This window comes from Nansenia antarctica (assembly GCF_963989245.1).
Source record: "Nansenia antarctica genome assembly, chromosome: 15".
Lineage (NCBI taxonomy): Eukaryota > Metazoa > Chordata > Actinopteri > Argentiniformes > Microstomatidae > Nansenia > Nansenia antarctica.
This window is the reverse complement of record NC_137685.1, coordinates 10,176,428-10,188,813: the sequence shown is the minus strand read 5'-3', so window position 1 is coordinate 10,188,813 and position 12,386 is coordinate 10,176,428. Positions and strand designations below refer to the sequence as shown.

General features: G+C 42.3%; 1 protein-coding gene across 1 annotated transcript in view; it reads left to right on the top strand.

Annotated features, from left to right (window-relative positions):
* Nucleotides 1-12,386, top strand: part of stab1 (stabilin 1) — a gene marked incomplete at its 5' end in the record, with an annotated part of 78,146 nt that overhangs the window by 56,561 nt on the left and 9,199 nt on the right. Inside the window, 10 exons of the mRNA XM_080545959.1 lie at nucleotides 640-744; nucleotides 942-1,049; nucleotides 1,863-2,056; nucleotides 2,284-2,428; nucleotides 3,851-3,984; nucleotides 4,683-4,848; nucleotides 6,596-6,702; nucleotides 6,953-7,072; nucleotides 7,260-7,403; nucleotides 7,964-8,077. Coding sequence (XP_080402085.1) covers nucleotides 640-744; nucleotides 942-1,049; nucleotides 1,863-2,056; nucleotides 2,284-2,428; nucleotides 3,851-3,984; nucleotides 4,683-4,848; nucleotides 6,596-6,702; nucleotides 6,953-7,072; nucleotides 7,260-7,403; nucleotides 7,964-8,077 — 1,337 coding nt within the window. The remainder of the gene's footprint in view (nucleotides 1-639; nucleotides 745-941; nucleotides 1,050-1,862; nucleotides 2,057-2,283; nucleotides 2,429-3,850; nucleotides 3,985-4,682; nucleotides 4,849-6,595; nucleotides 6,703-6,952; nucleotides 7,073-7,259; nucleotides 7,404-7,963; nucleotides 8,078-12,386) is intronic.

The window sequence follows — 12,386 nt, the reverse complement described above, 5'->3', positions numbered from 1 at the left end:
ATCGAGAACATTGAGAGACAGAGGCGTCTGATTGGTCAGCGGGGCTATGGGGATAATATTATATCGCCGACTACTGGTGTGGAATGCTCAATGCCAGCGTTTATATTGTGTTTAAACATGCTGGTGTGGACGGTCATATTTTTATATACGAAAAACGTTTATCAAAAAAACGTATTGGTGTGGACAGGGCCACAGACACAAACACAAAGCAAAAACAGACAGGGACGTAACACACGCACGCACGCACACACACACACACACACACCCTACAGGCCACCCACACACATACACACACACACACACACTACAGGCCTACGCACACACTACAGGCCACACACACACATACACACGCACAGACTACAGGCCTACACACACACACACACACACACATTACAGGCATACATACACACACACGCACACACTACAGGCCTACATACACACACACGCACACACTACAGGTCTACACGCACACACACTACAGGCCTACACACACACACACACACACACATTACAGGCATACATACACACACTACAGGCCTACACACACACACACACACTCCCAATGTCTCTCGGTGTCTACCCAAAGAAAGTGGATGTATGTAAAGGCAGGTGTGCTGACCTGACTGTGTTGTGTTCCAGCGTGTAACTGCACTGCCCAGGGGAAGTGTGATGATGGGATGGACAGAGAAGGCCTCTGTCTCTGTCGGGAAGGCTGGATAGGAGACCGCTGCCAGACCCAGATAGGTAATAATAATGATACACATAATAACGGTTTATTCACCTACTGTATATAGCAACAATCATATAGTATCATATCAGACGAGTTCATCATTGCCTGACAGACAAAACGCTGGGAAACCAGCTCCTAAATTGAATGTGTGTGTGTGTGTGTGTGTGTGTGTGTGTGTGTGATGACTGTCTCCTCTCTCGTCTTTGATCAGAGAAGACGCCGGTGTGTTCTCCTGGGTGCCATGCCAACGCCCTGTGCCTGCCTGACAACCTGTGCCAGTGTGAACCTCAGTATGAAGGGGACGGCAGGAACTGCACTGGTAAAATAAGCCACACCCTCGGATCTAGTTCTCATCACTATGACAACCTACCTGGGGAGGCTGGTGGAGGCAGAAATCGGAGGATGGGCTTACTGTAACACATAGCATGGATACAATTCCTCATTCCATTGAATGCATTACAATGAACCCGTCCTCCGATGAGCCCATCCTCCGATTTCTACCTCCACCAGCCTCCACTACAACCTCCATCTTCATGGAGTCACAGCCGAGCCTGGGTTCAAATACCATTTGAACTTTTTTATTTTTCTTTCATCAATGTTACATTTGAATTAGCATACCCGTGCAATGGAACCCCAATGGAATATCTCCCAAAATAGTCCTGGCAAGCTAGAAAATCAAGCGTATCTCAAAGTCAAATACTGTCTAGATTTGAATATGGTATCCACAGTAGTATAGCGCCCAGGATGCATGACCAACACACCTGCATGACCAACACACCTTAAATGGTGTGCTTGTGTGGCAGTTGGAATGGAGATACTATTTGGATCCAGGTCTCGTCATATGATTTTGGATTCCCTTTTTCCTTTCTTTCTTCCTTCCCTCCCTCCCATCCCATCCCTTCTTTTATTTATTGGGGCAGTCCCACTCATATTTTTCATTTTATTGGACAGATTCAGTGAAGACAGACAGGAAAGTAGGAGAAGAAGAAGGGAGAGAGGGCATGTCAGCAGGGCATGGGCCGGATTCGAACCCATGCCGACATGGGCATATGTGTGCACTGTAGACCGCGGTGCTAGACCACTGGACCACCCCAGGCCACCCATCCCTTCTTTTTAACCCTCTTCTTCGTAGCTCCTGATCTGTGCAGTGAGTACAACGGGGGCTGCCATCAGCATGCAGCGTGCAGCCAAACAGGTGTGTCCATCAACTGCACCTGTCTGTCAGGTTACGTGGGCGACGGCTACGCCTGCAGCCCCATAAACAGGTGTGTGGAGGAGGCGAACGGAGGCTGCAGCGACTTCGCCACGTGCGCCTTCACAGGCCCTGTGAGTGATGAGTTATTTATTTTGTATCATCATTTATTTTGTCTTCTGATCGTTCATGTGGTGAACCTTAGTCTTGAGCAGGGTAGGAGTACATTTGAGTGTAAAGTCAATGTGTGGAGTTACTGTAGGAGTTACTGTAGTTACAATTCAAATTGTCCCCAAGCTTGTCTTGTCTTTAGACACAGTCATGATAATGAGATCTAAAATGTCTATATGTGATTGGTCAGAATGAGAGGCAGTGCGAGTGCATGATTGGCTACGTGGGACAGGGGATCCAGTGTCTGGAGAAGGTTGTCCCTCCAATCGACCGCTGTCAGGAAGGCAATGGAGGATGTGACCCGAAGGCCATCTGCAAGGACCTGCACTTCCATGGTAAAAAAACAAAACACTGAGCCTATCAATGGAGGCTGGTGGAGGTAGAAATCGGAGGACGGAATGCATGGAACGGAATGATGAATGGTATGATACACATACAACACAATCCTCCTATTTCTACCTCCACCAGCCTCCCCTGGAGTCTATTATATACTGTAGCACTGTTCACTCAGAATTCCATTGTTTTTTACTTTACTGACACATTTGTCTATTGTTGTTGTTGTTGTTGTTGTTGTTGTTGTTGATGATGATGATTATGTATAAGCAGGAGGGTGTCTCAGTGTATGATTATGATGTCATATCGATGAGTCTACCGGTATTTTATACAATCTACAGAGTACATTACAGCTGGTTGTTCTGGTACCACACTTACTGGCAATTTAACTATTGATGAGACGTGAGCCTTTTCCATGTTTTTATTCAGGAGAGATGAGACAGAATACAGAGGAGACAGGAGACAGGAGAGAGGAGAACCACACATCTAACCCAGTCTGCGGGGTCTTATCAAACAAACAACCCTAACCAGACAACCTTGCAGATTACAGATAAACACTTTCCTTAAAGAGACAGGAGCTGAGACTTATATATACTAAAGAGCTCACTCATAGAAGAAGGATATAACATACAAGAAATACAGTAATACATTATTATGAATGAATGAATGAATGCATGAATGGTCTTTATTGTCATTGCTATAGTACAGGTACCAAACAACGACATTTGGGAGGGGGGGGCTCCCCTGGTGCTAGGAAAAAAAAAAACAAGAAGGGAAAGGAGCTGGTTTACATAAATAAAGGCTATGTACACTATCCACTATATTATGAATAAATTACTAATGATGTGTGACTAATTGTGATGTATATGTTTATTTCAAATATGTACAAAACAAGATAAAGCAACAATAATTAATATAACGGGGGAAAAAAGAAAGAATGAAAAAGCATAAAACAAAAAATATATATATATATTGCACTTTTAACTTAGTTTAAAAAAAAATCTCACATATTGGAAAAGGAGTGGGAAGAAGGAACAATTATTATAATGACACAACATTAGGACATGTTCATATTAACAAAGAATAAAAGATATTAAAAAAAATAACAATTCCATCAACATTTTGGATGAAAGATTTGATTGTTTTTCCTCATTGTGTTTTATGATGTTGTAATTGTGTATGGTGGATGATTGTCAATATGTGCATATGCAAGGCTCGCTTGTAAAAGAGACCGTGGTCTCAATGGGACTCCCTGCTAAAACAGAGGTTGAATAAACATGTTTGTGTTATGTAACACTGCCTATATAATAGTATAATAAACATGTTTGTGTTAGGTAACCCTGACTATATAATAGTATAATAAACATGTTTGTGTTAGGTAACCCTGACTATATAATAATATAAGAAACATGTTTGTGTTTAAGGTAACACGGCTGGGGTGTTCCACCTGAGGTCCTCAGCAGGGAAGTACAAGATGAACTACACAACTGCAGAGTCTAGCTGTCAGAACGAGGAGGCCGCGCTAGCAACCTTCCCTCAGATGTCTGACGCTCAACAGGTCTGGTGGATCAGGAATACGAGAAATACTACCACTGAAATACTACCACAGTTTTTTATCCCCAAATCTCATAGAAATGCTACCAATGTTTTCATTCATTTTGTGTTGAGGATGAATAAAGTTGCCGTAATTCTACATTCTTGAGTGCCCAAGGGTGAGTTTATTCACCAAAAATGCATAAATGACGATCCTTCATTTTGTAGCCAATCAAAGTATTGTTGACATTTTTGACAGATAACAAGTTAATGCCCAATCTGATCCCCAAACCTCATAGAAATGCTACTATTGTTTTATTGGCCAATCTTGACCCAAATCTTTTTTTAATGTTAATGTAGAAAGTGCCAGAGTTTGATCTTGTGGTTCAGACTGCACTTCAGACTTCCCCAGAGACGGGTGGGATCGACCTCAAGGCTGCTCCTTCTAATGCTGTCTCCACCATCTGTCTTTGATGTGTATCCTAATTAACAGTACTCAATACTGAAGGAGAATTCTCCTTTAAAACTAAAAGAAATAATAATATAGAAATAGAAATATAGTCATATTATTTTCAGAACCACATTCTAATTAACATCCAACTGATACTGTTATAATGTGCATGTCTTGTAAAGATAAAATGTATTGGATCTGATAATTCTATGATCTGTTCATTCTAATATCTTTATTTTGTTTATCTGCGTTGTTTTCCCCCGTCTCTTCAGCTCGGAATGCATCTGTGTGTAGCAGGGTGGATCGACGGGCAGAAGGTTGGCTATCCAATCACATCCCCCTCTGTGAAATGTGGTGACAACCACGTTGGTATCGTCCTGTACAAGGAGCCTCTGGACACCAGCAGCCTGTACGACGCTTACTGCTACAGGGTGAAAGGTACCACCGTGTTTCCTTGTTATATTTCAACTCTTAGACATTTAGCTACATTTCAACTAGTATACCACACTTGCATACTGCGTAGAATGCATGGCCAATGCCATTGTCTTATGACGAGTACGTCCCCAAAGACCGCTGTGGTTCAGACGAAGCGGGGTCATCCTTAGGGGGTAGCGGTGGCCTAGGGATGGGATAGTGAGTTGCACTGGTGATCAGAAGGTCATGAGTTCAAATCTGACCTGGGAAGAGCACCACTAGTGTGCCCTTGAGTAAGGCACTAACTTAGCCCCAACTTACTCCAGGGAGACTTGTCCCTGTAATCTCTAATTGTAAGTCACTTTGGATGGAAAAGTGTCTGCTAAATGGTTAAAATGTAAATGTCCTAGAATGATGATACCTAACTTTGTCCTGAGGCTATCACACATAGTGCTTATAAGCCTGGAATAACAACGACTCACCGGCGTGAGCGTCTGGGAACGAGACCAGACGATACCTGAGGTAAGACGATGTGGCCAATGCTGCGTTCTGGGTCTGGTGTGCTGGTGTGGGTCGTGAAACCAAAGGAATAGGAAGTCCCATTGCTGATCTCTCTTGAAAAAAATAATTGGATTTCAATGACACCTGGAGGTTAAATTAATAATTTAGGTCAAGTTTTACACGGTGTCTTATCCATTCACTCTGAGCCCCTCTGCTGCAGTGAGTCAATCAGGTCTTCGTTCTTTTTGTTTCAAACAAACAAACAATGTTGTCCTCTGTGGCTTAGTTGGATGCCTATGTTGTGGGTTCGGGAATCGAACTGGGATCATACAGAACATGTAAGTTGCTTTGGATAAAAATGTCAGCTAAATGGCATATATTATTATACGTTTTATTAGCCATGGAGTCAATTCAAATAAATTGTTGGAATGTGGTCAATTCCAGCTTAGGGCCCTGGGTTAGGGGCCTTTGGGTCCAGTTTAGGTGCTTGTAGGACTTTTGGATGTTCTGAACAGTCCAGTTTAGGTTTTCTCCAGCCTCTCTGGATCATGTTGAAGTGCCGGGTGGTCGCGTCTGGGCCCTTGTACCTTTGGCTTCATCATATCAGGGTGTCTCTTACTAAGTCTACTCTCATGAGATACAGGGAAAGGCAAAGGCAGGAATTATGTTCTCAGAAGAAGAATCCTGTTTCTGCTCTCAGGGCATCTCTTCCTTATTGGATGTTCTTTGCCGGGGGACCTAATTCTTTTGACAACAATCAAGAATTTGTATTAATTCAATGCAAGACGTGAATTGAAATTCAATGTGTGAATAATTGTCAATGATCCCACTGTTTTTCAAGAGGATTTTTAAATTCCCTTCTCTTCAAATCAAAACTCTTTTGGAATGGAGCACCACATTCAACAACAACAATCAAACAAATCAACAATACAATATAGTAATAATGAAACAATGACAGTAGTAGTGCAAAGGGGTGCAGTGTAAGTAGCAGCAATTATTGTAATCATGTAATAATAATCTCATCCGACCTATACCAAGTGAATTTAAACTAAAATAAAAACCGTTTCATGGTTTGAAGACATCTGAGAAGCTCTGTCGTCATATGTTACATTTCTTGACATTTAGCAGACGCTTTTATCCAAAGCAACTTACAAGTGAATTTGTCTACAGTAAGTAAAGCATCTATACATCAGTCATCATAAGAAAACTCAATCTATGCTCGGACCAGGGGACATTGGCAGTCACAACTGTATGCTGTCCTCCTTCCTAGATGTGTCCTGTCAGTGCGGTAGCGGGTATGTTGGAGACGGAGACTTCTGCAACGGGGACATGGCCAGTGTTGTGGCTACCAATTCAAATTACTCTGTATTCTACAATGTAAGTATGCTGCTATTCTATTTGAGGCGTTCCATAACTTGAGGTCGGCACATGTAAATTAGACTTTAATTCATTCATTCTTTCATTCATTCATTCATTCGTTCCTTTGTTCATTCATTCATTCGTTCATTCGTTCATGCATTCATTCTGAGCAGATCTCAAGTGTGAATTAGACCTATAGTGTGAGCCAAAATAAGACACCATATTATTTTATTTTCCATTTCATTGATTGATTTCTCTCTTTTCTAAGGCATTGCTGAAGTATGCTAACACTTCTCCGGAGGGACGGAATCTACTGGACTTCTTCTTAACAAAGTCATCGTATGCAACTCTGTTTGTACCACACAACGATGGATTCTCTGTAAATGAGGTGATAATTACTACTTATGTGATTCATGATTCAGAAAGCTTTATTGTCCATAAAATGTACATAACGGCTGTAATATATTATATATGTGTGTTTTAGACCCAATTATTTGTTCATTTTAACATCATGTTTACTGTATTTGTTTCAAGTTAACAAGAGTGCCTGCCTAACACCTCTTTAATTCCTCTAGACTTTATCAGGGAGGGATGTGGAGTACCACATATCTAATAACAACAGCCTCCATTTTTACGACGATCTGAAACACAACTCTGTCATCCTCTCGCGTCTGGGTCTCAACCTCTCAGTGGCCATTAATACAACACAACAAGCCCAGGTGAGCAGCCCCAGCCGTGACACACCATCAGACCACAGGATCACCATAAGAAGAGGCACAGTATATACCAGGGGAGGCTGGTGGGGGTCGAAATCGGCTGTGAGGACGGCTCATTGTGATGCAATCAATGGAATGAGGAATGGTATCAAACTTCCGTTCCATGCAATTCATTCATTCATTCATTCATTCATTCCAATTCATTCATTCATTCATTCATTCATTCATTCATTCATGCATTACAATGAGCTCGTCCTCCAATAATTCTGTCATTCAATCATTTCCTGCGTCCCAATCCTGTATGGATTGTTTGATTGTTTTGTGAACCAGCCTGCTTCTAGGTCTGTGTGCTTTAGCCATTGTCCTGCCAAACATGTATCCTATGGCGTAACAATGATAGTCATAGGAGTTGGTTAAAGCACATACAGATCTGAGACCGGGCCTGAGTTCAATGGCTCTTGTTGTTTATAATAATTGAACCACATTTAGAGCTGTTGTGTGTGTGTGTGTGTGTGTGTGTGTGTGTGTGTGTGTGTGTGTGTGTGTGTGTTGTTTCTACACAGGACCCTCAGACACGCAAACTTGTCAACCAGAGGATGTTGTTAGCCTGGGATATCCCAGCAGTGAATGGAATTATCCATATCATTGAAGGTCCATTCAGAGCTCCACCCCTACCAGTGAGTGACCATATATCATCTGATAATAACGTTCTTGTAACAATGAAGTCAAAGAAGGCTTTTCCTATCTGGTGTTAGCTGGTTGGGGGGGTTAAAGGTGCAATCTGGAATTCAAACGACAACAAAGCCGTCTCCCCTCCATTTTTTTTAAACAGCTGGGGGATGGGGCTGGAGAAGTTGTATTTAACCAGGGAGACACACTGAGAACCAGGGGGGTATTCCATCAATGTTGTCTAAAGAAAAATCCAGGCTTATTTTGATCTCGTGAGATTTATCAAAATAAGCCTGGTTTTCCTTTAGCAACGTCGATGGAATACCCCCCCACCCCTCCGGTCTCTTTTGGAACAGGTTTGGCCTGATTATGAATATGGGAAATGCTGTTCAATCTGATCAAAACTTAATAGAAATGCTACTATTGTTTTATAAACCAATCTTGACTCTTTTAATGTTGTATAAAGTGTCAGAGTTTGGTCTAGTGGTTAAAGCTGCTAACTTGTTTACAATACAAAAGCCCTTTTTACAATACAAATGTGACAGCAGCTGGTGAAACCGGGAACAATTCGCCAACCAACGGACCATTCTGACTTTTATTCTGAAAAATGTAAATACATCTGCGTTGTTGAAAATCAATGACACATTCGCTAGTCAAGCCAAAACATTGCAAAAGCTTTTCGGAATAAAAGTTAGAACATTTTGATTGGTTGACGACTTGTTCCCGGTTTCACCAGCTGCTGTCACATTATGATCACAAAACAACACCTTAAAAACACAAGACAAAGAAATGCAATGATATGAAGTAAAATGGGGTTTTGAAAGAACTGCTTTACATACAAATAAAATCCAATGATAAGCCCTTCTCGGTCAAAGAATCCCAACCCACGAAAGACAGTGGTGGATGTGGAAACTGCAGAGCAGAGTGATAAACCCAGTCTTGTGGTTTAAGAACTGAGGCTGCCACCTTGTGTCACCATAGTCGAGGACAGCGGGGAGCGTTGCCTGGAAAATCTTCTCCCTATTATCAAAGGTGGAGCAGGACTTATTTCTGTTCACAAGTTTAATTCTCAAATGATTGATAAAAAATGTTCAACATGTGTTTTACAAGACACTTAGACAACATACATTTAGTTGTGTCCCCATTCTCCACCAGCTCAAGCAACAACAACAAAAAGATCAAGAATAGCTGAACTGAGGTGGCACAGGAGTCGAAAACAGCATCAGTATAAAGATGCAATTTACAACTGTTCAAGGAAAAACCAAGATTATTTAATTCAAACGTGCAACAATGCATTTTCTTTTATTCAATTTCTGAAACTTTAATGAAATATATACACAATACAGCTGTTCAACTTTCAACAAGAAAAGAAACTCTAAAATTGACATGGCAGTTGGAGGTGTCTTTTCAATCAAAACAACCAATTAGGCCTAATAAAAGGTACTCTAGATAAGGGATATTGGGTGGCAATTGTCTTACATTAGAGAAATAACAATCGACTAAATGGTAAACAGCAGTGGACCTCAGTCAACATGTGGAACACCTTTATTAACATTGAGAAAACTAGACTGAACTCCATCTACTAAAATATATTGAGCCTATTCTGCAGGTAATTTTTAAACCAATTGCAGGCCGACTGATCCAAAGCAATGGCAGACAACCTGTGTTATAGGAGGGCATGATTAATCGTGTCAGAATCACTTTTATTACATCTTACTGTACACAAGAGTTATATTCTTTGGCTTTGGTTCCTCAACATTGTAATAATAAGTCATGTAGCAAGTAGAATAAGTAACCCTTCATTGATAAAGTAATAAAGTGGTGGTTTTGCAGTGGTTTCAATAGTGCAAGGTACAATGCAAGGTACAATGATATGAAATGCAATATATGAATATATTCAATATATGAATTACAATACAGTACGGTAGTAAGTTGTATACAATGGTATACAAGTAATCCAGTAGAGTGCAGTTGTTATAATACTGCAATGTTCATTTCTGTAGTGTGCCAGTTAGGGGGTGGCAGACTTTCGTAGGCTATTCTTCCAGTGTATTTCACCAGGAGCCTGATTTCTTGGGGGGAAATAGCTGTTTGTCAGCCTCTGGGTTTTAGGCCAGAGGCTTCGGTACCGTTTCCCCGACGGCAATAGCTTGAACAGTTCAGTTTCTGATTAGGGTGGCTGCTGGTCCCGAATGATCCTGAGGGCCTTTTCTGACACACTGGTCCTTGGTATGTGTCGTGGATGGAAAGAAGCTCACATCTGCTGATCTGTGCAGCTGTCCGCTCTACCCTTTTCAGCTCCTTGCGATTTTGGGCAGTGCAGTTCACGTACCAGGACGCTCTCCGTAGGGCCTCTGAAGAAGGCCCATAGGATCTTGAGCCCTAAGCCGAACTCTTTTTTAGCCGCCTGAGATGGAAGAGGCGATATTGTGCTTTTTTCACCACCTGGTTGGTGTGTTCATCCCAGGTGAGGTCGTTGGTGATGTGATCCCCCAGGAGCTTGATGCTGTTGACCCTCTCCACAGCAGACCCGTTGATGGTGATGGTGGGGTCTTGTGCCTGCCTCTTCTTTCTGAAGTCCACCACCAGCTCCTTGGTCTTGTCGGCGTTGAGAGCGAGGTTATTGACCTGGCTGTACTGAGCCAGGCGGTTGACCTCACTCTTGTAGGCCGTCTTGTCGCCGATCAGGCCAATCACTGTCGTGTCATTGGTGAACTTGATCACCATGTTGGAGCTGTGAGTGGCCATGCAGTCGTGGGTGTACAGGGAGTAGAGGAGGGGGCTTAGGTCTGTGCTGATGGTTAGAGGGGCGGAGGTCTTAAAGCCCATCTTTGCCACATGTTGACGGTCTGACAGGAAGTCCAGGATCCAGTTGCATAGGCTAGGATCGATGCCTAGATCCCTGAGCTTGCTGTCAGACCGTCTGGAGGGGACTATGGTGTTGAATGCTAAACTGTAGTCTACAAACAGCCTCCTCACATAGGAGTTTCTGTTGTCAAGGTGGGTAGGGGATGAGTGGATTGCTGTGGCAATGGCGTCGTCTGTCGATCTGTTTTCCCGGTAAGGGTCCAGGGTGTCAAATGCTTTAGAGAGGTCAATATAAAGTGCTGCACAATTACGTTTCTAATCCAGAGAGATCACAATGTCATTCAACTAGGGAAGCAGAGGAGATGGTGTCCAGACCAAAACCTAACTGGTGAGCTTTAAAAGGCAATTTATTGACAAAAAAGGACCATATCTTAGAATCGATCAGGGACTCCATTATTTTATTTGCTAAGCCATAAAGCCTTGAGATGGTGTGCTTGAGATGGTGCTAACCCTAACCCTAACCCTTGAAGTGATGAAGAGGGAGTACATTCGGTCGCCTTCCACACTGTGGGAATGGCACCAGAGATAATTGTTAGATAAAAAGCCAGAGCTGCAGAGGGCTTGTTAGCATTCAGATTCTGATTCATTTATTTATTCAAGGGACAGTGCATATTAATAAAACAAAAATAAATTGTAAATACGCCAGAGTTAGCCCGAAAGCTAGTTTTCATCCGCAGTCCCTATGCCATGATGTTTTATACGGCTCCCTGGAGGAAAAAAGTACATTTAAAAGATCAAATATAGGTAGACCTAGGCACAAAAAAGTAGACAGGACAAGCATTTAGCTTAAGGGCATAACATAGGGGGTTAAAAGAGCATACATTAATCATAGGCGGTAAAAAGGAGGGTACATATAAGCAGAGGGTTAAAAGAGCATACATTAATCATAGGCGGTTAAAGGGAGGGTACATATTCGTTAAGCAGACTAAAAGCAAGCAACATATACGCACGGTAAGCAGACTAAAAACAAGCACACAGACTGTACAGGTAAGACATGTTAGGCGGTACACAGACAGGCGGTACACATGACATACAGGTATAGGACAGGACATTTCAATGTTGGCAGGTGTGTGTGTTGATCATCCACTGTTTTAGGTGCTTTCTAAATGATTTAAAGGTGCCTAATTCTTTAAGGTGCCCTGGAATCAGGTTCCATTCACATGCCCCTCTAACTGACCAGGCAGACTGACTAAAGGCACTCCTCCTAATGGGATGGTGCAGTCCCCTCTGGTGACACCCCTTGTGGTGCGTGCTGTACTTCCTGGTCGTGAGATGAAGGTGTTAAGTGGTCATCTTACACAAAACATCAAACACCTCCCTAGTAGAAACACAATGGATTCAGAATGTAGGGTCATTTCTAGCCAATGGGGAAACTATTAGGCTATCAGTCTGATTGGGGATCAACCTAACTAGACTATACTGTATGTCTGATCTGGGAAATCTTAGTTT